We start from the raw sequence: 22,202 nt of genomic DNA on the forward strand, positions 1-22,202 counted from the left end.
TTTGGCTTAAAGGTTTTAGAATGGAATCATCTTTCGTTTGTTTGTGTTGTTGCTCCAGGTTTTTTATACTCTCTTCCAATTCAAATTGTACTCTCATGTTCTTTTTTCAGTTTGGAGGAGAGGGCGATTATTTTCCCTCTTAGCACTGCTTTAGCAGCATCCCACAGTGTCGATACAGACACCTCACCATTATCATTGTGTTCCAGGAAGTTTTTCAATTCATCTTTTATGTTCTGCACTATCTCCGGGTTATTTAGCAGTGAAACATTTAACCTCCAATGTTTGGCAGGTTTCTCTGGACTTAACCTCAAAGATTAGATGACAGGTCCATGGTCTGAGATGGTTGTGGGTTCAATATGGCAGTCAACTGCTTTATAAGCGTCTTGTTTTGATATGCAGAAGTCGTCTATTCTGGAGTAGCTCTTATGTACCCCTGAAAAATGCGTGTAATCCTTCTCTTTAGGGTGTTTCAAGCGCCATATATCTACGAGCCCCAGTTCTACCATCATACTACATAGTGACTTGGATTTTGATGTTTGAGCCCTTAATTCAAAGGGAGATTTATCTATTTTTTGATTTACTACGCAGTTAAAATCCCCTCCCCCTATAATTATCCCTTTAGAATGTTCAGCTAAAAGTGATGCAATTTCTCTGAAAAATGTTGGATTATCTTCATTTGGTGTATAGAGATTCATAATAGTTATGTTTATACCACCAATTATACCCACCATCATCACGTAGCGTCCCTCTTCTGCATGTATTTTGTCTGGTAGGAGGCCTATCGATTTGTGGCACAGAATGGCCACTCCTCTTTCCTTTCTGTTTTTGTACTATGCACTAAAAATCTGGCCCACCCATTCTCTTTTCAATTTTTGGTGTTCCCTGTCATCCAAATGGGTCTCCTGAAGTAGTGCTATTGAGCAGTTTAATCTTTTTAGTTGAGAAAATTTTTTTTTCCTTTTTATAGGGTAATTAACCCCATTTACATTGTAAGTAATTACATTTAACATATTCTTCTAGTTCCATCCTTAATTTTTCCTATGCTACACATTCACTGTACTTCGTAAATCCACAATTAAATTCAGATCACAGTCCAAGAGATTTCTAATTTCCATACCTATGTTTGTCAATAACTCATTCCACTTTTCATTTTTGGATATTACTTTATTCCTCATCTCACACCACTCCACTTTATCTTCCTCTACACCATTATTATTTTTCTTCCTGCTACATGCTATTCTACAATGATCTGCTCTGCTGTCCACGCTTATTCTCAATGATATAGCCCAGGTGCATGAGACTGTGGTGGGTGAAGAGGCCAAAGAAGCTGGTGAGTAGGTGTCTCAAACAAAAGATGAAGAGTCTGTGACAACAGACTTTGGAATGAAGGGATATGAATATTCCTACATGGACTACAATAAACCTATTCCTGAGCGAGAGACTGGTGGTGACATGGGCCATGCCCTGGCTGCTGTCACACATGAAGGAGGTGTAAGTCATGTTGTGCTTTCTGATAAGTTCTCTTTTTAGTTCTGTTAAAGGTGACACAGTTAGACTTGTGGAGGCATCTTACAGAAATGGAAAGACACTGGGTATAGAGTGGACTACGTTTATCTAATATTAATCATGTTTATTTTAACTCCAATGTACATTAGCTGTAAATTTCCATCTACATGGTTCCCAGTCTTCACAACTCTCTGCAAGATTCTGCTGCAAATTCACATATTGTGCTTTTTAGTGGTTTTTTTTTAATTATTATTATCATAATACCTTGCATATTGCAGAATTTGCACACCCTTACACACCAATAAGACTTTGTCAGAGAGGTCCATGTAGGAAAATGAAAAGGGGAAACTTGTTCTTGATCAGTCAAATGCCAACATTTGACTCAGTCTCATTGTTTAAGTCTAGGGTGAAAACGTATCTGTTAAATCTCATCTCATCTCATTATCTCTAGCCGCTTTATCCTGTTCTACAGGGTCGCAGGCAAGCTGGAGCCTATCCCAGCTGACTATGGGCAAAAGGCGGGGTACACCCTGGACAAGTCACCAGGTCATCACAGGGCTGACACATAGACACAGACAACCATTCACACTCACACCTACGGTCGATTTAGAGTCTCCAGTTAACCTAACTTGCATGTCTTTGGAGCACCCGGAGGAAATCCACGCGGACAACATGCAAACTCCACACAGAAAGGCCATCGCCAGCCACGGGGCTTGAACCCGGACCTTCTTGCTGTGAGGCAGCAGCGTTAACCACTACACCACCGTGCCGCCCCTCTATTAAGTCAATAATAATAATAATAATCAGTTCAATTTAGGGCAGCACGGTGGTGTAGTGGTTAGCGTTGTCGCCTCACAGCAAGAAGGTCCGGGTTCGAGCCCCTTGGCCGACAAGGGCCTTTCTGTGCGGAGTTTGCATGCTCTCCCCGTGTCCGCGTGGGTTTCCTCCGGGTGCTCTGGTTTCCCCCACAGTCCAAAGACATGCAGGTTAGGTTAACTGGTGACTCTAAACTGACCGTAGGTGTAAATGTGAGTGTGAATGGTTGTCTGTGTCAGCCCTGTGATGACCTGGCGACTTGTCCAGGGTGTACCCCACCTTTCGCCCGTAGTCAGCTGGGATAGGCTCCAGCTTGCCTGCGACCCTGTAGAACAGGATAAAGCGGCTAGAGATCATGAGATGAATGAGATGAGATGAGTTCAATTTATATAGTGCCTTTATCACACCCAAGGTCACTTTACAATTAGGGGAAAAAATGTAAAAACTAATGATAAATTAAGAGAGTCCACCGTAAGAGGGTCAGTATGTAATTCCAAAGGCATAGCTACCACAGTCCCACCAGGCGCATGAAGATACCGTACAGTGGTGCTTGAAAGTTTGTGAACCCTTTAGAATTTTCTATATTTCTGCATAAATATGACCTAAAACATCATCAGATTTTCACACAAGTCCTAAAAGTAGATAAAGAGAACCCACTTAAACAAATGAGACAAAAATATTATACTTGGTCATTTATTTATTGAGGAAAATTATCCAATATTACACATGTTTGTGGAAGTATATCATGGCACGAACAAAGGAGATTTCTGAGGACCTCAGAAAAAGTGTTGTTGATGCTCATCAGGCTGGAAAAGGTTACAAAACCATCTGTAAGGAGTTTGGACTCCACCAATCCATAGTCAGACAGATTCTGTACAAGTGTGTACAGATTGTGTACACTTCCCTCCCCAGAAGTGGTCAACCAACAAAGATCACTCCAAGAGCAAGGAGTGTTGTAATAGTCAGCGAGGTCACAAAGGACCCCAGAGTAACTTCTAAACAACTGAAGGCCTCTCTCACATTGGCTAATGTTAATGTTCATGAGTCCACCATCAGGAGAACATTGAACATCAATGGTGTGCATGGCAGGGTTGCAAGGAGAAAGCCATTGCTCTCCAAAAAGAACATTGCTGCTCGTCTGCAGTTTGCTAAAGATCACGTGGACAAGCCAGAAGGCTACTGGAAAAATGTTTTGTGGACAGATGAGACCAAAATAGAACTTTTTGGTTTAAATGAGAAGCGTTATGTTTGGAGAAAGGAAAACACTGCATTCCAGCATCAGAACCTTATCCCATCTGTGAAACATGGTGGTAGTAGTATCATTGTTTGGGTCTGTTTTGCTGCATCTGGGCCAAGACGGCTTGCCATCATTGATGGAGCAATGAATTCTGAATTATACCAGTGAATTCTATAGGAAAATGTCAGGACATCTGTCCATGAACTGAATCTCAAGAGAAAGTGGGTCATGCAGCAAGACAACAACCCTAAGCACACAAGTCGTTCTACCAAAGAATGGTTAAAGAAGAATAAAGTTATTGTTTTGGAATGGCCAAGTCAAAATCCTGACCTTAATCCAATTAAAATGTTGTGGAAGGACATGAAGCGAGCAGTTGATGTGAGGAAACCCATCAACATCCCAGAGTTGAAGCTGTTCTGTGCGGAGGAATTTGCTAAAATTCCTCCAAGCCAGTGTGCAGGACTGATCAACAGTGACCGGAAATGTTTAGTTGCAGTTATTGCTGCACAAGGGGGTCACACCAGATACTGAAAGCAAAGGTTCACATAATTTTTGCCACTCTCAGATGTGTAAAATTGGATCATTTTCCTCAATAAATAAATGACCAAGTATAATATTTTTGTCTCATTTGTTTAAGTGGGTTCTCTTTATCTACTTTTAGGATATATATAAAATCTCATTATCTTTAGCCGCTTTATCCTGTTCTACAGGGTCGCAGGCAAGCTGGAGCCTATCCCAGCTGACTACGGGCGAAAGGCGGGGTACACCCTGGACAAGTCGCCAGGTCATCACAGGGCTGACACATAGACACAGACAACCATTCACACTCACATTCACACCTACGGTCAATTTGGAGTCACCAGTTAACCTAACCTGCATGTCTTTGGGGGAAACCGGAGCAAACCCACACGGACAACATGCAAACTCCGCACAGAAAGGCCCTCGCCGGCCACGGGGCTCGAACCTGGACCTTCTTGCTGTGAGGCGACAGCGCTAACCACTACACCACCGTGCCGTGCTGTCTCTCTCTCTCTCTATATATATATATATGTATGGATGGGTTGTTTTACAATCAGGGTACAAAGTTTGTGTCACAGGGGTCCAAAATTCAAATTGATTCAAACTGGTTCTTGTACCAGTTTTTAAGTGAAGGACAAGTTAAAGAACAGATTTCAGGTAATTTTTTGACACATATGTATGGTAGTTTTGTGTAATCTGCTATAAGATGGGAAAAACAAATGAAGTGATTCTCGGAGAGGACATTTTTTTTGACAATTCAGAATCCACTACTTCCATAATGCTTTTAAATACAAGTGTTAGGACTAGGACTGTTTTGGCCTCTAGAGGCCGCTGTTATTTCCTTTTCATGTCGTGTTTATTTTGGCCTCTAGAGGCCGCCACTGTTCCTGTGTTTTGTGTTTGTGTTAATTGCCTAATTATCTTCACCTGTGTCCTTAATTAGTTTGTCTATTTATACCCCTGAGTTCAGTCCTCTTGTCACGGAGTCTTTGTGCTGTTATGTTTATCTCCAGTTTCCTTTGTACTGTGTTTTTTGATCTTCTTAGCTTTTGAATTTTTGCACTTTGCTTTTCTTTTGGATTATACTCTTTGGTTTTTTTTGTCTTTTGTTTTGCCCTGTATATAGTGTATATAGTTTAAATAAACCTTTTGATTCTTTTTCTACTTCCGCCTCACGCCTCTGCATTTGAGTCATCCCCCTGGTGGCCTAGTGGGGGTTTGCTGGATTATCACACCAACGAACCAGGTTCGAATCCCAGCAAAACCCTAACAGAAAGACTCCGTCATGACCGACTCAGCAGAGGCTGCTTCAACTGTCTACCCGGCCAACCTTCAGGGAATTATGGCAGCTTTGACACACTTCGGAGCGACCATGGACGCTCATGGACGTACGCTCACCAGCCAACGTGAGGCCCTCGCTCGCCACGAGGAACTGCTTCAGCAAATTGGGAAAACCCTGGCACAGCTGACATCTCTGCCTGCATCTCCTGCTCCTGATCCAGTTCCTGCTCCTGATCCAGCTCCCACTCCTGCTCCAGTGCCTCCTGCAATGCTGCCTTCTTCACCTCGCGAACCCAGCCTTCCTGCACCACAGAGGTATGACGGCAAGCACAGTGAGTGCCGAGAGTTCCTTACCCAGTGTCAACTCACCTTTGAGCTTCAGCCTACCACCTACACTACGGATCGCCGCAAGATTGCCTTTGTGATCACCTTATTAGCTGGTAAGGCGCGAGCCTGGGCTACTGCTATCTGGCAAAGACAGGGACCTGAGTGCTTTGATTTCCAGCTGTTTTCTGAAGAGATGCTTCGGGTCTTCGATCAGGCAGACATCAGTACCGACGCAGCCCGAAAGCTCATGTCCATCCGGCAAGGAGGAAGCGTCGCAGATTACGCCATCTCGTTCCGAACACTCGCAGCAGTAAGTGGATGGAACGAGACTGCCCTGGTGTCAGCCTTCCACCATGGTCTGTCTGACCCCATCAAGGACGGTCTGGCCTCTATTGGATGCCCAAGTGACCTCGAAACCCTCATCTCACATGCTATTCGTCTGGACAACAGGATGAGAGAACACCACCAAGCCTTGAGCCCCCCCAGCCTCCCTACCTCTACCTGGAGACCGTCTACCTCCTTCAGTGACTGTCCAGAACCCATGCAAGTGGGTCGTACTCGCCTCTCCGCATCTGAGAGGGAGCGCAGAAGGAGGGACAAGTGCTGCATCTACTGTGGCAAGCCTGGTCACTTCCGAGCATCATGTCCCGAACTCTTGGGAAAAGGACCGCCCCGTCCAGCCGAGGGAGGGTTGTGATGGGGCCTACCCTCTCTCCCGGACTCCCTGGCCAAGGAATCTACATCCCGGTCTCCATCTCCTGGGGTGAGTCTGTCCACTCTTGTCAAGCTTTGATAGACTCAGGGGCGGCTGGGAACTTTATGGATATTCACTTTGCCCAAAGCATCAATATTCCGACTGCACCTCTTGAAGTCCCACTGTCTGTGTCTGCCCTCGATGGCCAAGCGTTAGGTGATGGAAGAGTCACCCAAGTTACTTCTCCAGTTTTCCTCCAGTCTCAAGGTCACAAGGAAGAAATATCCCTGCACCTGATTCCTTCACCTGAGTTCCCAGTTATTCTAGGCCTTCCTTGGCTTACTCGCCACAACCCTCGCATAGACTGGGTAACAAGCCAGGTTGTGGAATGGGGCCCTGCATGCCATGCCTCTTGTCTGCTCTCTAGCTCTCCTGTGTCTCCTGCCGAGCCCCCTGATCTCACCGAGTTATCTCAAGTTCCCACAGAGTACTGGGATCTCAAGGAGGTATTCAGCAAGAGCAGGGCCGCCGTTCTTCCTCCGCACCGGGCCTACGACTGTGCCATCGACTTGCTCCCTGGGACTACCCCTCCTCGTGGCAGACTGTTTTCACTCTCTCAGCCAGAACGCAAGGCCATGGAGGAATACCTCAAAGATGCCCTGGTCTCTGGGTTTATTCGACCCTCCACTTCACCTGCTGGAGCCGGCTTCTTCTTTGTCGGCAAGAAGGATGGGGGGCTCCGACCATGTATTGATTACAGGGGCCTGAATAAGATCACTGTGCGCAACCGATATCCCCTTCCGCTGATGTCCACAGCTTTCGACCTGCTCCAAGGCGCCACCGTCTTCACCAAGTTGGACCTACGGAACGCATACCACCTCATCCGTATCCGACAGGGAGACGAGTGGAAGACTGCCTTTAACACCCCGTCTGGGCACTACGAATACCAGGTGATGCCCTTCGGACTCACCAACGCACCAGCTGTTTTTCAGGCCCTAATCAACGACGTCTTAAGGGACATGATTAACCTATACGTTTTTGTCTACCTCGACGACATCCTTATCTTTTCCAAGACCGTGCAGGAGCACCGCCACCATGTCCGCCAGGTTCTCCAGAGGCTGCTACAGAACAATCTGTTCGCCAAGGCCCAGAAATGCGAATTTCATGTTCCCGAGGTCTCCTTTCTGGGATTTATTGTACGGACAGGCCAACTCCAAATGGACCCTGCCAAGACCCTGGCCGTCCGGGATTGGCCTACTCCCAAGTCCGTTAAGGAGGTTCAGCGGTTCTTAGGATTCGCTAACTTCTACCGCAAGTTCATCAGGAACTTCAGTTCTGTGGCAGCACCCATGTCAGACCTCACCAAAGGGACAGGTGGATCTTATGGCTGGTCTCCTCAGGCAGAAAAAGCGTTCAAAGACCTCAAGGACCGCTTCTGCACGGCACCCATTCTGGTTCTCCCGGACACCTCCCAACCATTCATCGTGGAGGTGGACGCCTCGGACAGTGGTGTCGGCGCGGTGCTCTCTCAACGTTCGGAAGGAAAGCTGCACCCCTGCGCTTACTTCTCCCACCGCCTGAGTCCTGCTGAGTCCCGGTACGATGTGGGGGATCGAGAACTGCTAGCGGTCAAACTGGCCCTTGAGGAGTGGAGGCACTGGCTGGAGGGAGCACAACATCCATTCCTGGTTTGGACTGACCACAAGAACCTGGAGTACCTCCAGCAAGCCAAGAGACTGAACCCTCGACAGGCTAGGTGGGCCCTGTTTTTCAGTCGGTTTGACTTCACCCTCTCATACCGCCCCGGCTCCAAGAACACCAAACCTGACGCACTGTCCAGACTGTTCTCTGCCACTAACAGGGAGAATGAAGTCGGGCCTATTATCCCTGTGTCCCGGATTGTGGCCCCTGTCCGCTGGGGTATTGAGGAGGCTGTCCGACGAGCCCAACGCCAGGACCCCGGTCCTGGGACGGGGCCACCAGGCCTCTTGTACGTCCCACATCAAGCCCGGGCCAAGGTTCTCCAGTGGGGTCACTCTTCCCCTCTCACCGCCCACCCGGGAGCTCGGAGGACCCTGGACTTCCTGAAAAGACGCTTCTGGTGGCCTAACATGGAGAAGGAAGTAAGGTCATTTGTCCTGTCCTGTGAGGTTTGCACCAGAACCAAGAACCCACGACAGCATCCCCAGGGTCTCCTGCATCCTCTGACCATTCCCCGGCGTCCCTGGTCCCACGTGGCAGTCGACTTTATCACGGGTCTCCCTGAGTCACAAGGTAACACGGTCATTTTGGTCTTAGTTGACAGATTCTCCAAGGCCTGCCGCTTCATACCACTGTGCAAACTCCCCTCTGCTCTTGAAACTGCGAAACTTTTGTTTAATCATGTCTTCCGAGTCTTTGGTCTTCCACAGGACATCGTCTCAGACCGAGGGCCCCAGTTCTCCTCCCGAGTGTGGCACGGGTTCTGCAAGGTCATCGGAGCCACTGCCAGCCTCTCCTCTGGGTTTCACCCACAGTCCAATGGTCAGACGGAGAGGCTCAACCAGGACCTGGAAACCACCCTGCGAGGCCTGGCTATGGATAACCCGACATCGTGGAGCACCTGGCTGCCATGGGCGGAGTACGCCCACAACACCCTGCAGTCATCGGCCACCAAGCTGTCGCCATTCCAGTGCCAATTCGGGTTCCAGCCACCTCTGTTCCCGGACCAGGAGGAGGACGCGGGGGTGCCCTCGGTCAACCAATATGTGAGACGGTGTCGCAAGACCTGGAGCAAGGTCAGGAAGACCCTCATACAGACCTCCAGAACCAACCAGACTCAGGCCAACCGCCATAGAAGACCTGCACACGCTTTCCGCCCTGGGCAGCGTGTTTGGCTGTCCACTAAGGACCTTCCACTGCGGGTGGAGAACCGCAAGCTTGCTCCTCGCTACATTGGCCCCTTCAAGGTGGTGCGCAGGGTGAACCCTGTCTCCTACCGGCTCCAGTTGCCCCGGACTCTGAGGATCAACCCCACTTTCCATGTTTCCCTGTTACGGCCCGTACTGACGTCTACGTATGCCCCTGCCCCTAGGAACCCCCCACCCCCCCGCATCTTCCAGGGGCAGACTGTGTTCACTGTGAATCGCCTGCTTGACTCCCGCCGGGTCCGCGGCGGGTTGCAATATCTGCTGGACTGGGAGGGCTATGGTCCTGAGGAGCGCTGCTGGGTTCCTGCTCGGGATGTCCTTGATAAAGAACTATGTCGGGACTTCCATTCGGCCCATCCGGATCGCCCTGGGAACGTCAGGAGACGCTCCTAGAGGGGGGGGTCCTGTTAGGACTAGGACTGTTTTGGCCTCTAGAGGCCGCTGTTATTTCCTTTTCATGTCGTGTTTATTTTGGCCTCTAGAGGCCGCCACTGTTCCTGTGTTTTGTGTTTGTGTTAATTGCCTAATTATCTTCACCTGTGTCCTTAATTAGTTTGTCTATTTATACCCCTGAGTTCAGTCCTCTTGTCACGGAGTCTTTGTGCTGTTATGTTTATCTCCAGTTTCCTTTGTACTGTGTTTTTTGATCTTCTTAGCTTTTGAATTTTTGCACTTTGCTTTTCTTTTGGATTATACTCTTTGGGTTTTTTTTGTCTTTTGTTTTGCCCTGTATATAGTGTATATAGTTTAAATAAACCTTTTGATTCTTTTTCTACTTCCGCCTCACGCCTCTGCATTTGAGTCATCCCCCTGGTGGCCTAGTGGGGGTTTGCTGGATTATCACACCAACGAACCAGGTTCGAATCCCAGCAAAACCCTAACAACAAGGCTGTAAGCTTTGTGTTAGTTGTCTCTAATATTTATGTCCCAATATCTTGACCACATTTTAGGATGAAAATAATCATTTTAGATATGTTATTTTATATTGAAAAATTAGCTGTCTCGGAGAGGACATTTTTTTTACACAATAACATACCAATTTGATCAAAATTGTCTGAAAACTTACTGGCATTCAACATTAAAACTTAACTATGTTTCCAATGATATGGAACCAAATATTTGTTTTATGGTATAAAGAATGATTTAAGTGCATCCCTTTTGGAGCTACCTGTGGTCAAAAAAGCACTTTTTCTAAATGACACAAGTAATTTTGCTAAATATGACATATATTGCCATACATTCACCAAAAATAACGTTATCACCAATTTTTTTTTTGCATGGTAAATAGAGCTATCACAGGGCTACAATAAACAACCAAGTTTATTTAGTCAAGCCTTTTGATATTGAAGATAATAAGTGTTAAATGTGATTTTTAGCTTGCGTATCCTGATTGTAAAACAACCCATATACCCTTTAAAAAGCAGCATAATGGCATATAAGCAGCAGTATAACTTAGACTTACCTTTAACAACCTTTATTGTCATACAGTATGCAACAAGTGTTCACCGAACGAAATTTCATTGCAATTTGGCTCAGCACAGAAATAAATATGAAGTGTATTAAATTAAATTTTGCAGCAGCAAAAATATTATAAAGTGCAATAGTATAAAGTGACCTGTGGAATTTGGAATGTTCACGTTATAAATAGAAGTTTAGAGTTTGGGTTTGGAGTTTAGCAGTCTGGTGGCCTGGGGGAAAAAGCTGTTACAGAACCTGGTGGTCCTGCACCTAATGCTGTGGAACCTCTTTCCAGAGGCCAGAGGGGAAAACAGTCCATAATGAGTGTGTGAGGGGTCACTGATGATGTTTCTGGCTCGTGACATGCAATGCCTTGGTGCAATGTCCTGAATGGAGGGAAGAGAAGTCCCAATGATTTTCTCTGCTGTCCTCACCACTCTCCTCACATTCTTCCAGTCAGAGGCACTGCAGCCTCCACACCACACAGAGATGCAGCTGGTTAGAACACTCTCTATGGTGCTTCTGTAAAATGTAATGAGGATGGGTGGGGGCAGGTGGGCTCTTCTCATCCTACGCAGGAAGTGCAGATGTTGCTGTGCCTTCATGACCAGTGATGTGGTGTTCACAGACCAGGTGAAGTTGTCTGTGATGTGCATCCCCAGGAACTTGGTGCTATTGACCACCTCCATGGCCATGTTGTTGAGGAGAAGTGGAGTGTGGCTGGGTTGGTTTTTCCTGAAGTCAACAATGATCTCTTTAGTTTTGTCCATGTTCAGGATCAGGTTGTTTTCCCTGCACCAGCCCACCAGCTGCTCCACCTCCTCTCTATGGGCCAAGTTGTTATCGTCCCTGATGAGGCCCACCACTGTTGTGTCATCCACAAACTTCACAATGTGGTTGCTGGTAGCCCTGGGGACACAGTTGTGTGTCATCAGAGTGAACAGCAGAGGGCTCAGGATACAGCCCTGAAGGGAGCCTGTGCTGAGGGTGATGACACTGGAGGTGTTCTGTCTGACCTGCACTGACTATGGTCTTTCAGTGAGGAAGTCCAGCAGCCAGTTGCAGAGATTGCAGTATGTAATTATTCAATGTAGCCAAACACAGTAAGGTGCAGAGTGAGAGTCCAAGTCTGGATCAGGCCTCCAGCAGAGCTTTTACAGCCCTGGGAAAGAAGCTATTTTGGTATTTTGCTGTTTGTGACTTTATGACCCTAAGCCTGCCAGAGGGAAGGGTGTCAAAAAGACATTGTCCGGGGTGAGTGCAGTCAGTCCTACTCATGTAGATATGAGCATAACTGCTGTGCCACAGCTTTTTCTAGGATCTTGGAGATAAAGAGGAGGTTTGATATTGGTTTGATATTGGGGTCAAGGTCAGGTTTTTCAATCAGGTGTTTAATAACTGCTAATTTAAAGGATTTGGGTACATAGCCAATTCTAAGAGAAGAGTTTATTATTTTTAGAAGAGGTTCAGTTGTTTCTGGTATTATCTGTTTGAAGAATCGTAAGGGATCTAGTACACAAGTTGAAAATTTTGATGTGGAGGTTAATGAAACTAGTTTGATTTCTCTAAGGGGAATAAAACATTCTAATTGCTGATCTGATACAGTTATATTGTTAACTCTAGGGTTACTTAAATTGTCTGGCCTTAAATTAGTAGTTTGAATTTTTTGTCGGATATTTTCAATTTTGCCATTGAAAAAATTCATGAAGTTGTTGCTACTACATATTACAGCTATGCATGTGTCCATAGTGTTTTTTTCCACTATAGTAGTTAATTTTGCTACAATATTAAATAGGAATCTAGAATTATTTTTAGCATCTTCTATTAGGGTGGAGAGATACAGTACATTGATCTAGCAGCACTAAGAGCTTTTCTATACTTCAGGAAATTCTCCTTCCATGCTAACTTGAACACTACCAATTTTGTTTGATGCCATTTATGTTCTAAATTTTGAGTGGCTTGTTTTAAAGTGCGAGTGTAATTGTTGTACTTGGGTGCTAATTTTTTCTCTCTAATCATTTTTCTTTTAAGTGGAGCTACATTATCTGAAGTATAGTGGAATGTTGACTATTAAAGATACCAGCATTCAGAGTATCATCAGTCTGACTGGCAAACTATAGTTTGGGACTGTATTCAACATCAGAGTTCAGGAAACTAAGTCACAAGATGTGTAACTGGTGTCAGCGATCTAACATTCTGAATTGCCTTGAATTCATCACTCTTAAGTAGTAATACCTGAGAAAAACAAGACAATTTTACAGCCCTTTCAGTATAACTGGCACCTGTTCTACTGGGGGAGAACCTGTCACAGGTTTGACTGAGCAAACATTTACTTCTGTACACATTGCAGGATCACACACCAGTGGTGAACAGCAATGTCAAGTAAATGACTTTGGAAAATGAGTATCTCATCTCATCTCATTATCTCTAGCCGCTTTATCCTTCTACAGGGTCGCAGGCAAGCTGGAGCCTATCCCAGCTGACTACGGGCGAAAGGCAGGGTACACCCTGGACAAGTCGCCAGGTCATCACAGGGCTGACACATAGACACAGACAACCATTCACACTCACATTCACACCTACGGTCAATTTAGAGTCACCAGTTAACCTAACCTGCATGTCTTTGGACTGTGGGGGAAACCGGAGCACCCGGAGGAAACCCACGCGGACACGGGGAGAACATGCAAACTCCACACAGAAAGGCCCTCGCCGGCCACGGGGCTCGAACCCGGACCTTCTTGCTGTGAGGCGACAGCGCTAACCACTACACCACCGTGCCGCCCCGGAAAATGAGTATTCCATTTAATAATCTGTAAGGCATTGTAAGTATACATGCAGTGTAAGTGAGTTCTTAAGCACATTGAGGAACACACTGAACAAAATCTCTGGGGTTAGAATCTTCTGAATTTGTGAAGATGATTCTGGGATAGACGGATCTTGTATCAGGATGTTTCTCAGTGAAATCAATTGTCAATCAAGTGCTCACAATTTGATGCTTTTCATTTTTGAACTGTTTTAACAACAGAGGTTGTTCAATTTGGACTTTATATCGTGAATATTGACTGGTATGTGTTGCTGCTTATGTATGTGTGTCCCTCAGGCTACTCCGAAAGCCCAGAAGGGAGAGAAAGGAGAACCTGCTGTCCTTGACTCTGTAAGTACTATCTTTATACAGGTTGTTTATAAAGGCTCAAACACAATGAGTTCCCAGTTTGTTAGCTACTTGTACATTCAGTCATAGATATGTTTATGGTTTATTTTTAACTCAGCTGAATTAACACTGAGTGCAGCATGGCACAGAAAAGCCTTATAGCTTAATTATGATGAAATCTAAGCTTTATGATGAAAGATGGATGAGGTTTTTAACACCAGTTCCAACCCTGGCCTCAGTAGCTTCCAAAAATGATGAAATCTGGATCAGCCTCTTTGAGTCAGCATGTACCGCACTGTTGATCTGCCTCGAAACTAGCCGAATGGCTCCCACTCAGTCTCTCACACATCTCTCCACAAGATGCAATGTTATATCAGAGATATCAAAGATATAACAATCCATTAAAGCAAATGGGGGGGAGGGGGAGCTTTTCCAATAGCATGTCAGTGCTTCAGTGTCTTGTCTAATCCCTGGATTTCAACCCTGTTGAACATCTTTGAGTAGATACAGAAAGGAATAAACTAGTCAGTATAAAATGCTAAATGATTGTCTGATAAATGCAAAAGCAGCATGGTGAAAAAGGAGTTAGTCACCCCTCTTGACACCAGTAACAGTGAATTCCACCTGGATATCTTCACATGCATGTTATATTTAATTTCTTTGATTCTTTAATTGCTTTCATTTTTTCATAATTTCATGAAAAATCATTCTCTTCTAATTTGGCCTCATTTTCCATCAAATTTGCTTCAGAAATGAAAGGATTACTGTCCTGAAAACATTAAAATAGAGTTATCTGATGAGATTTTTTTGGGTGTTGTCTCTAGCCTGAGAAGGGGTTAGAGCTGGCTCACTCATTGGTTTGGACTTCATTACCAGGACAGAAGGCCATGGCAGTGTGTGTTTATGTAGGAAGTGACAGATGAATTAACAGATTTTGATTTATAGTGGGAGGGACCAAAAATGTATTGCTCTAGGCCTTCTCAAAGGCCAATGTGAGCTTAACCGCTAGTCAGCGCCGTCAGCGCAGCAGTGAAGTCACTTCCAGCCGGTGTAGCATTCATCAGGAGTGTTAGCGAATGCTAATAAAGTGTTAGGACTAGGACTGTTTTGGCCTCTAGAGGCCGCTGTTATTTCCTTTTCGTGTCATGTTTATTTTGGCCTCTAGAGGCCGCCACTGTTCCTGTGTTTTGTGTTTGTGTTAATTGCCTGTTTAGTCCTGATTATCTTCACCTGTGTTCAATTTAGTTTGTGTATTTATACTCCCTGAGTTCAGTCCTCTTGTCACGGAGTCTTTGTGCTGTTATGTTTATCTCCAGTTTCCTCTGTACCGGGTTCTTTATTTTGCATTTTGCTTTTCTTTTGGACCTAGTAGTTACTGTGTTTTTTGGATCTTCTGAGCTTTGGTATTTTTGCCTTTTCTTTTCTGTTTTTTGGCTTTTGTTTTGTACTTTTGGATTTTTTATTTTTTCCCTTATCTTCTGAGCGTTTTTGTATTTTTACTTTTTGGATTTTTTTTGTACATATTGTAAATAAACCTTTTTGATACTTTTTCTACTCACGCCTCTGCATTTGAGTCATCCCCCTGGTGGCCTAGTGGGGTTTTGCTGGATTATCACACCTACGAACCAGGTTCGAATCCCAGCAAAACCCTAACATAAAGTGGTCAAGCCAGTGCTATCGAGAGCAAATAGCACAGGCTAATGGCTGAGAAACCAAGATTTCTGTCTCTAGACTCCCTCTTCTACGCACGCTTGCCACAGTATTTTTCACTCAGAATTAAGTATTCATTTCCCTGTGCAATTTACTTATTTTTAAAATCAACATCAACAACTACACACAACAGAGCTACCTGGCAGCCTGCTACTAATCCCTTGCAAAACCCTTTGCCCTGTTGCTTTTTTGGTGTGTCTGGCTAAGTTTTGGCTGAGCTGAAGTCGCAGCTCTAATAGTAATGGTTCACCACTGAAATCAACCATATGAAAGCTGACCTATATGCCAGCATTGTTCTTTGGCCCTACAACCAAAGAAGTTGTAGAGGAGAGTGAGGGTTTCACAAACTATACCCAGCACAGCCAACTGGACCAAGCACCCTCAAATAATTTCATCCTAGCCTTATTTTTTAGTATCTACATAATTGCCTTTGTCCTCATATGAGCAAAGGATGGTGTCATGCTCTCTGATGTTTAGGAGTAGCCTGAGTGCTTGCCATTTCATTTTGTGGTTCAGGTTCTAACTTTGTAGCTGAAAACATTCCTCATCATGAGCATAAAGCCATCGTCTTTCACATGTTAAGGCTAGCAGACGCTACCCATGCCATGAAACCACAGAACTGATTCACGAATATGAATTTCCTTGTATACATCTTCCCAGAACATAGAAGCCTTATGAGGTTTGCATTCCAAGTTTGGCCTCTCTCTAGAGCCATGAGTGATACACTGTATATGGAGGCAGTTCTGTCACATATGATAACCAGAGGTATTAGGGTACTTCCCTGTCTGGTATTAGGGTACTACCCTATCCTAGAGCTCTGTTACTGTACTTTCTCTCCATGCTTGTTTGGGCTTCTTTTTCGGGTATCTAGTTTCATCCCACTCACCCAAAACATGCCAGTGGTTACTCTCAATTGTCTCTAAATGTAAAAGAGTGTGAAGATGTTTGTGATGCCCTGAAATTGACTGGTACAGGATTTTATTCATCATGACCCTGATCATAACCCTTTCATTATTTTCATCCTCACAGGGCATGTTGATTGAGGGACCACCAGGACCAGAAGGGCCGACAGTGAGTACATCTATGTTAGTCATTTTGTAATACTAACAGATCACTGTGGATAGGCAAATTGTGAGTCTTGCGCATCAAATCTTTTCTCTTTAACAAATCGATGATCACAGTCACTATACCTGTTTCATAAAGACATTATTTCAGTTTGTCTTCATGTAGTTCTCTTTATTACTTTACTATAGGGTCTTCCTGGCCCTTCAGGGCCTCCAGGACTGCCAGGCTCCATGGGTGATCCAGGTGAAAGGGTGCGTTTGTATTGAGAACTTGATAGACAAGTGTGTTTATTGTGTATGTGTGTGTGTGAGAGGTATATTGTCTAATGTACTGCTTTGAGTGTTGTGTTAGTAATGGTTTACTAGGATTATATTTTACTCCTCAAAGAATAAATAAAATATTAAAAGTGTACAAGGTCAAGACATTCATAATTAGTAATGCTATTAATATGTCTAACTGAATGCAATATAATAAATATGAATGTTAGATTAAAGTCATTTTTGTCACCAGTTTCTTTTTTTAACTTCTAACTAACCCCTTCTTCAGGGTCCACCTGGGAAAGCAGGTCTGCCTGGAGCTGATGGGGTCCCTGGATCTCCAGGGTCATCAATCATGCTTCCAGTATGACGATCATGTTTCTTCTTTCATCTATTATTATATCTTCCAATAAATTTCAGTTCAGCATGAGCTTTTGGCAAACAAAACATTTAGCAAATGCCAAGGATTCAAATATTGATATTTTAATTTTAATTATAATAAAATCTATAATAATGAACATAAAACAAAATAATAACATTGTTTCATGAATTAATTATAAACTTGTAATGCATTAGCTAATGTTAGCTTTATGAAAACATGAGCAGCATTACCCTTGCTGGATAGATAGATAGATAGATAGATAGATAGATAGATAGATAGATAGATAGATAGATAGATAGATAGATAGATAGTCTTACATAATTGAAGAACTTCATGGTTGGGTAAAATGCATCAAAAATATGCATTTTTTATGCTTTGTTAAAATTTGCAGTATTTAGTTTCTCTTTTTTTTTGCAATTGCTTGCTAGTGATTTGTAGCTGTTCATGCTTATTTTCATTCAAAAGATTTTTTTTAAGGAATGTCCTCTAATATGTTTGTCAATGCTTATTTTAATCCAACAGTTCCGTCTTGGACAAAGTGGTGGGGATAAAGGTCCCATTGTCTCAGCACAGGAGGCCCAGGCTCAGGCCATTCTGTCTCATGCTCGGGTATGTAGCTCACATGAATGATAAGTAAACTCAAAATTGATGGGGGGGGGAGTACTGTGAAAGTATATTTAAAACAAAGTAGAATGTGTCAAAATCTTACTCAATAAAAAGTGAACATGTCCAGTCAAAAACTGAAAGTAAAAATCTTGTACTTTTAAATGTACTCAAGAATTAAAAGGTAAAACATGTTTAACTAAGTGTTTAATTAAGTTTATTTCCTGTTTTCATCTGAAAAGTAAAAGTCTTATTACATGTCAATAACTATTAGAGGATCTCATCTCATTATCTCTAGCCGCTTTATCCTTCTCCAGGGTCGCAGGCAAGCTGGAGCCTATCCCAGCTGACTACGGGCGAAAGGCAGGGTACACCCTGGACACGTTGCCAGGTCATCACAGGGCTGACACAGACAACCATTCACACTCACATTCACACCTACGGTCAATTTAGAGTCACCAGTTAACCTAACCTGCATGTCTTTGGACTGTGGGGGAAACCGGAGCACCCGGAGGAAACCCACGGGGAGAACATGCAAACTCCACACAGAAAGAACCCAGGACCTTCTTGCTGTGAGGCGACAGCGCTAACCACTACACCACCGTGCCGCCCCTATTAGAGGATGATTTTCAGTTTGACATTTGTCAATACTATGCCGTTTAATGATTCCTCATTTCAAACGAGTCATAGGAGGCCAGTATATATAGGGCCAGGAGCGCTCACCCTCAACTTCCACACTGCACTGTGGCGGATGATCTTCAGACTCGTATGGAGAGCTGTAGCGAGAACTACACTGTGTAGCATGAGAAGGTTACGAGGCTCGATAGGGTTTTAATTAAACTGAGACGAAATCAAGTGATGTATATCATACAGTCATTGGCTGGGTGAGAGAACAGACCTCTGAGATTGGTAAAGTAATTAAGGAAGAGTGCAATTATTCTTTTTCAGTAATACTCAACTCAAAGTATAAATAAGGAAAAATAATACTTAAATATAGTAAGTGCAATTACAAATGTTATACCTGGAAGTGTAACAACATATACTGTACATACAGCTAGTCAGTTATATGATTGTTTCTCATTCACATAAAAGTGTAAGTGGATATAGTAAGGGTTAAAAACATTTTTAGTGTTTTGTATCTTAGTAGCAATGCGCCAGCATGTATGGGTTATTCGCAACCTTTTTTTGTTTGTTTGTTGCTTGCGAAAATCAGATTTTTGCAAGTGTTTTGATCTGTCCATTTGTTTGTTTGTTTGTTGGTGCTCTAGCATCATCATTTCTTAACCAATCTTCACCAAAATGCACAGGACAACTCACTAGGGTCACACAAAGACATTATTAGTTTTTGGTGGGTCAAGGTCACCAAGGTCAAATCTTGTAAAAACACCTAATCGGCCATAAGTTCTGAACCAGCATTTGTATCGAGATGCGACTAGTGGCATTGGAAAGCATTTTTGAATCCCTTTTGAGTACGCCATTGATGTTTTACCTGTGACATCATCTTGAGATTGAAAAATAAGATCAAATTTTGCGAGATTTTTGACAAATTTGACCTTGACCTTAAAAATGTGTTTATCAATTTGATATTGATACTCTGACCATGAATTAGCATTCTGGGCCTAATTCTAAGGTCATATGCAAAATTTGGGGTCAAAGGTCAAGGTCACAGTACCGGTTTTTAGCGCAAACATTTCAAGTGCCTATAACTCAAGGTTGAACTCAGAATTTGATGAAGTTTTTTGTAGGTTCTCCATTAAAACCCCTTTTGATCGATAAAATAAAATCTTGAGCGAACTTGATAATGACATCATGAAAAAACTCACGTCTTATTCCATTGAATTCCCATTATAATCAAATTTCCCACCAAAAAAAATGTTTCCTTCATAACTTTGGAGATATTGGGAGTAAATTGATCAAACTTGGTGGGTCAACAGAGAATCCATCATCTGAAAGGATCCTCTGAGTTTGGAGAAGAAAGATTGAATTTCAAGGTCAACAGGACACAAAGGTCAAAATTGGCCAACCTTTCATATCTCAGCCCAGAAACATCACAGGAACATGCAGTTTAAGCTCAAATTGTTCAGCAAACAACTTTCTAATTTAACATATTTCTCTATCTGCATCCACTTCACAGATACACATCACTCATTTATCCACACAAAGTCTACTAGGTGCCTCTCACAGCTTTCCATACTATGTCTGTGAAGATTCTCAGTCATCCAGGTCATAGTAAACTGTGGGTGGTAAAAGAGAGCAACTGGACTTGCTTGAAGATTCTTGAAGATGTTTCACCTCTCATCCGAAAGGCTTCTTCAGTTCTGTCTGACTAATAGGGAGTATCAGGTATTTATCCTCTCATGGATGAAAAGCTCTGTGTTGGTCAGATTGTTGTTTCTGATGGCTGACTCTGTGGCTGTGATGAGGTCTACCACTGGTATCCGCTCTGGTGAAACTGCAAAGTTAAGTCCCATGGATAAAACATCTTTCTCTGGTTGGGTGAGTACCCTGTCGGATAAGTTCTTCACCCATTTCTCTTCTATGTCCGGTTGTGTAGCCTGGTCAGATTTCTTCCTCCAAGTCAGCACTTCTGTCTTGCTGGGGGAGGTGGTTTTAAACAGCAGTGTTTGAAATTTGTGCATCTGTCGTTCCTTGCCTTTGGTATGTTGTGAAATCTGTGCCTTCTCAGCGAACTCAGAGACTCGTTCCAAAACCTCACTGGGAAGAAGTTCCTCAGGCCAGGACTCTGCTGTCTACCTTCATCTTAACAACAAAGGACACTCATTTCAGGATTGCAACGTACGCATTTTAGCCAGAGAAGATCGTTGGTATGAGCGAGGAGTTAAAGAAGCCATTTTTGTCATCCTGGAATGGCCATCACTGAACAGAGGTGGTGGTCTAAGACACCATTTATCAGCCACCTACAATGCTGTCCTTGGCACACTTCCCAGACAACTGAATGCACACCAAAACCCAGCTGTTTTCAGTGACTCACAGGAGGACAGAGAGAATCAGCATTCCATTGATCACCTTAACAGGCAATCCGTTGATCACCCTAATGACTCTCGAGGCCGTTCATACCCAGCCATCAGTGACCCACACCAACAGGATGACTCAATGACACCTTAGATGAGCTTTTCATCCATGAGAGGATAAATACCTGATACTCCCTATTAGTCAGACAGAACTGAAGAAGCCTTTCAGTTGAGAGGTGAAACGTCTTCAAGAATCTTCAAGCAAGTCCAGTTGCTCTCTTTTACCATCCACACTTTCCATACTATTGTTGAAAATAGTACAGAGGCATCCCTAATTGAACAAGAGATTGGTGATTTTTTTTTGTTGCAAAAGAGCAATTCCTACCCATTTAATGACCAAAAGAAATCACAGACTTTTTACAGGAGAACCCCAGAGACCTTCCACACTCGCGTCACCCAACACCAATTTATTCTGTCTGTCCATCCATCTGTCCCTCCCACTTTGAGGGGAACTACTTTGTGCACACCATAACTACCAAAAGGAACAATGGTACAGCCTAATGAGTGGCACCAATGGACTTGGGGAACATTGTAGTTGTGCACCCATGTGAGACATTTGACCTTGACCCAAATATGACCTAGCTTGAACATCATGAAAAACACTTAAAATATCATGAAAATAGAGCTGACAGGTACTACTTTGTGAACACCATAATTACCAGAATGAACAAGGGTACAGCCTAGTGAGTGGTACCAATGGACTCGGGGAACATTGTAGTGTGGGACATTTTGTTTGGTTTTACTTTGTTTCTTTGTGGTTTTTGCAAGTATCATGCTCTGCATGACTTTTGTTTGTTTGTTTGTTTGTTTGTTTGTTTGTTTGTTTGTTTGTTTTTTGAGAAAACTATGAGAAAACTTGTCACACAGCTGGGAGAAAAAAGTTGAGAATGGAACCTGTGTAACTTGATGGTACTGTGTTATAAGTTAATCCACATCCTACCAAGAAAAAGTCTGACTGTATCTATGTTAGAAGAATTGAAATGGGTTTCAATGGTTGTTTAAGAATAATAAAATTGGAAAGAAAGATGTACTGTTGTTGGACCATTTCTTATTTTCTTTCAGTATGTATTATTTTTATAGTGATTAAATAGTGATATGTTCCAGGCAAGTTGTTTGTTTTGTGATATTTTCCTTTCAAATCAGTAATAAAAGTGAAAAGACTAATGTTTATCCTGATGCCCAGATCTACAGATATTGACAAATCTGCTCAACAGTGAATATATTTCACAACAGTTTATTATTTGCTGCATAACTG

At 43.5% G+C, this 22,202-nt stretch overlaps 1 protein-coding gene across 1 annotated transcript in view; it reads left to right on the forward strand.

Moving 5' to 3' along the window:
• Positions 1-22,202, forward strand: part of col11a2 (collagen, type XI, alpha 2) — a 239,729-nt gene that overhangs the window by 111,836 nt on the left and 105,691 nt on the right. Inside the window, exons 7-11 of the mRNA XM_060904819.1 lie at positions 13,848-13,901; positions 16,638-16,679; positions 16,862-16,924; positions 17,220-17,294; positions 17,835-17,921. Coding sequence (XP_060760802.1) covers positions 13,848-13,901; positions 16,638-16,679; positions 16,862-16,924; positions 17,220-17,294; positions 17,835-17,921 — 321 coding nt within the window. The remainder of the gene's footprint in view (positions 1-13,847; positions 13,902-16,637; positions 16,680-16,861; positions 16,925-17,219; positions 17,295-17,834; positions 17,922-22,202) is intronic.

The sequence above is a fragment of the Neoarius graeffei genome, chromosome 22, assembly GCF_027579695.1.
Source record: "Neoarius graeffei isolate fNeoGra1 chromosome 22, fNeoGra1.pri, whole genome shotgun sequence".
NCBI lineage: Eukaryota > Metazoa > Chordata > Actinopteri > Siluriformes > Ariidae > Neoarius > Neoarius graeffei.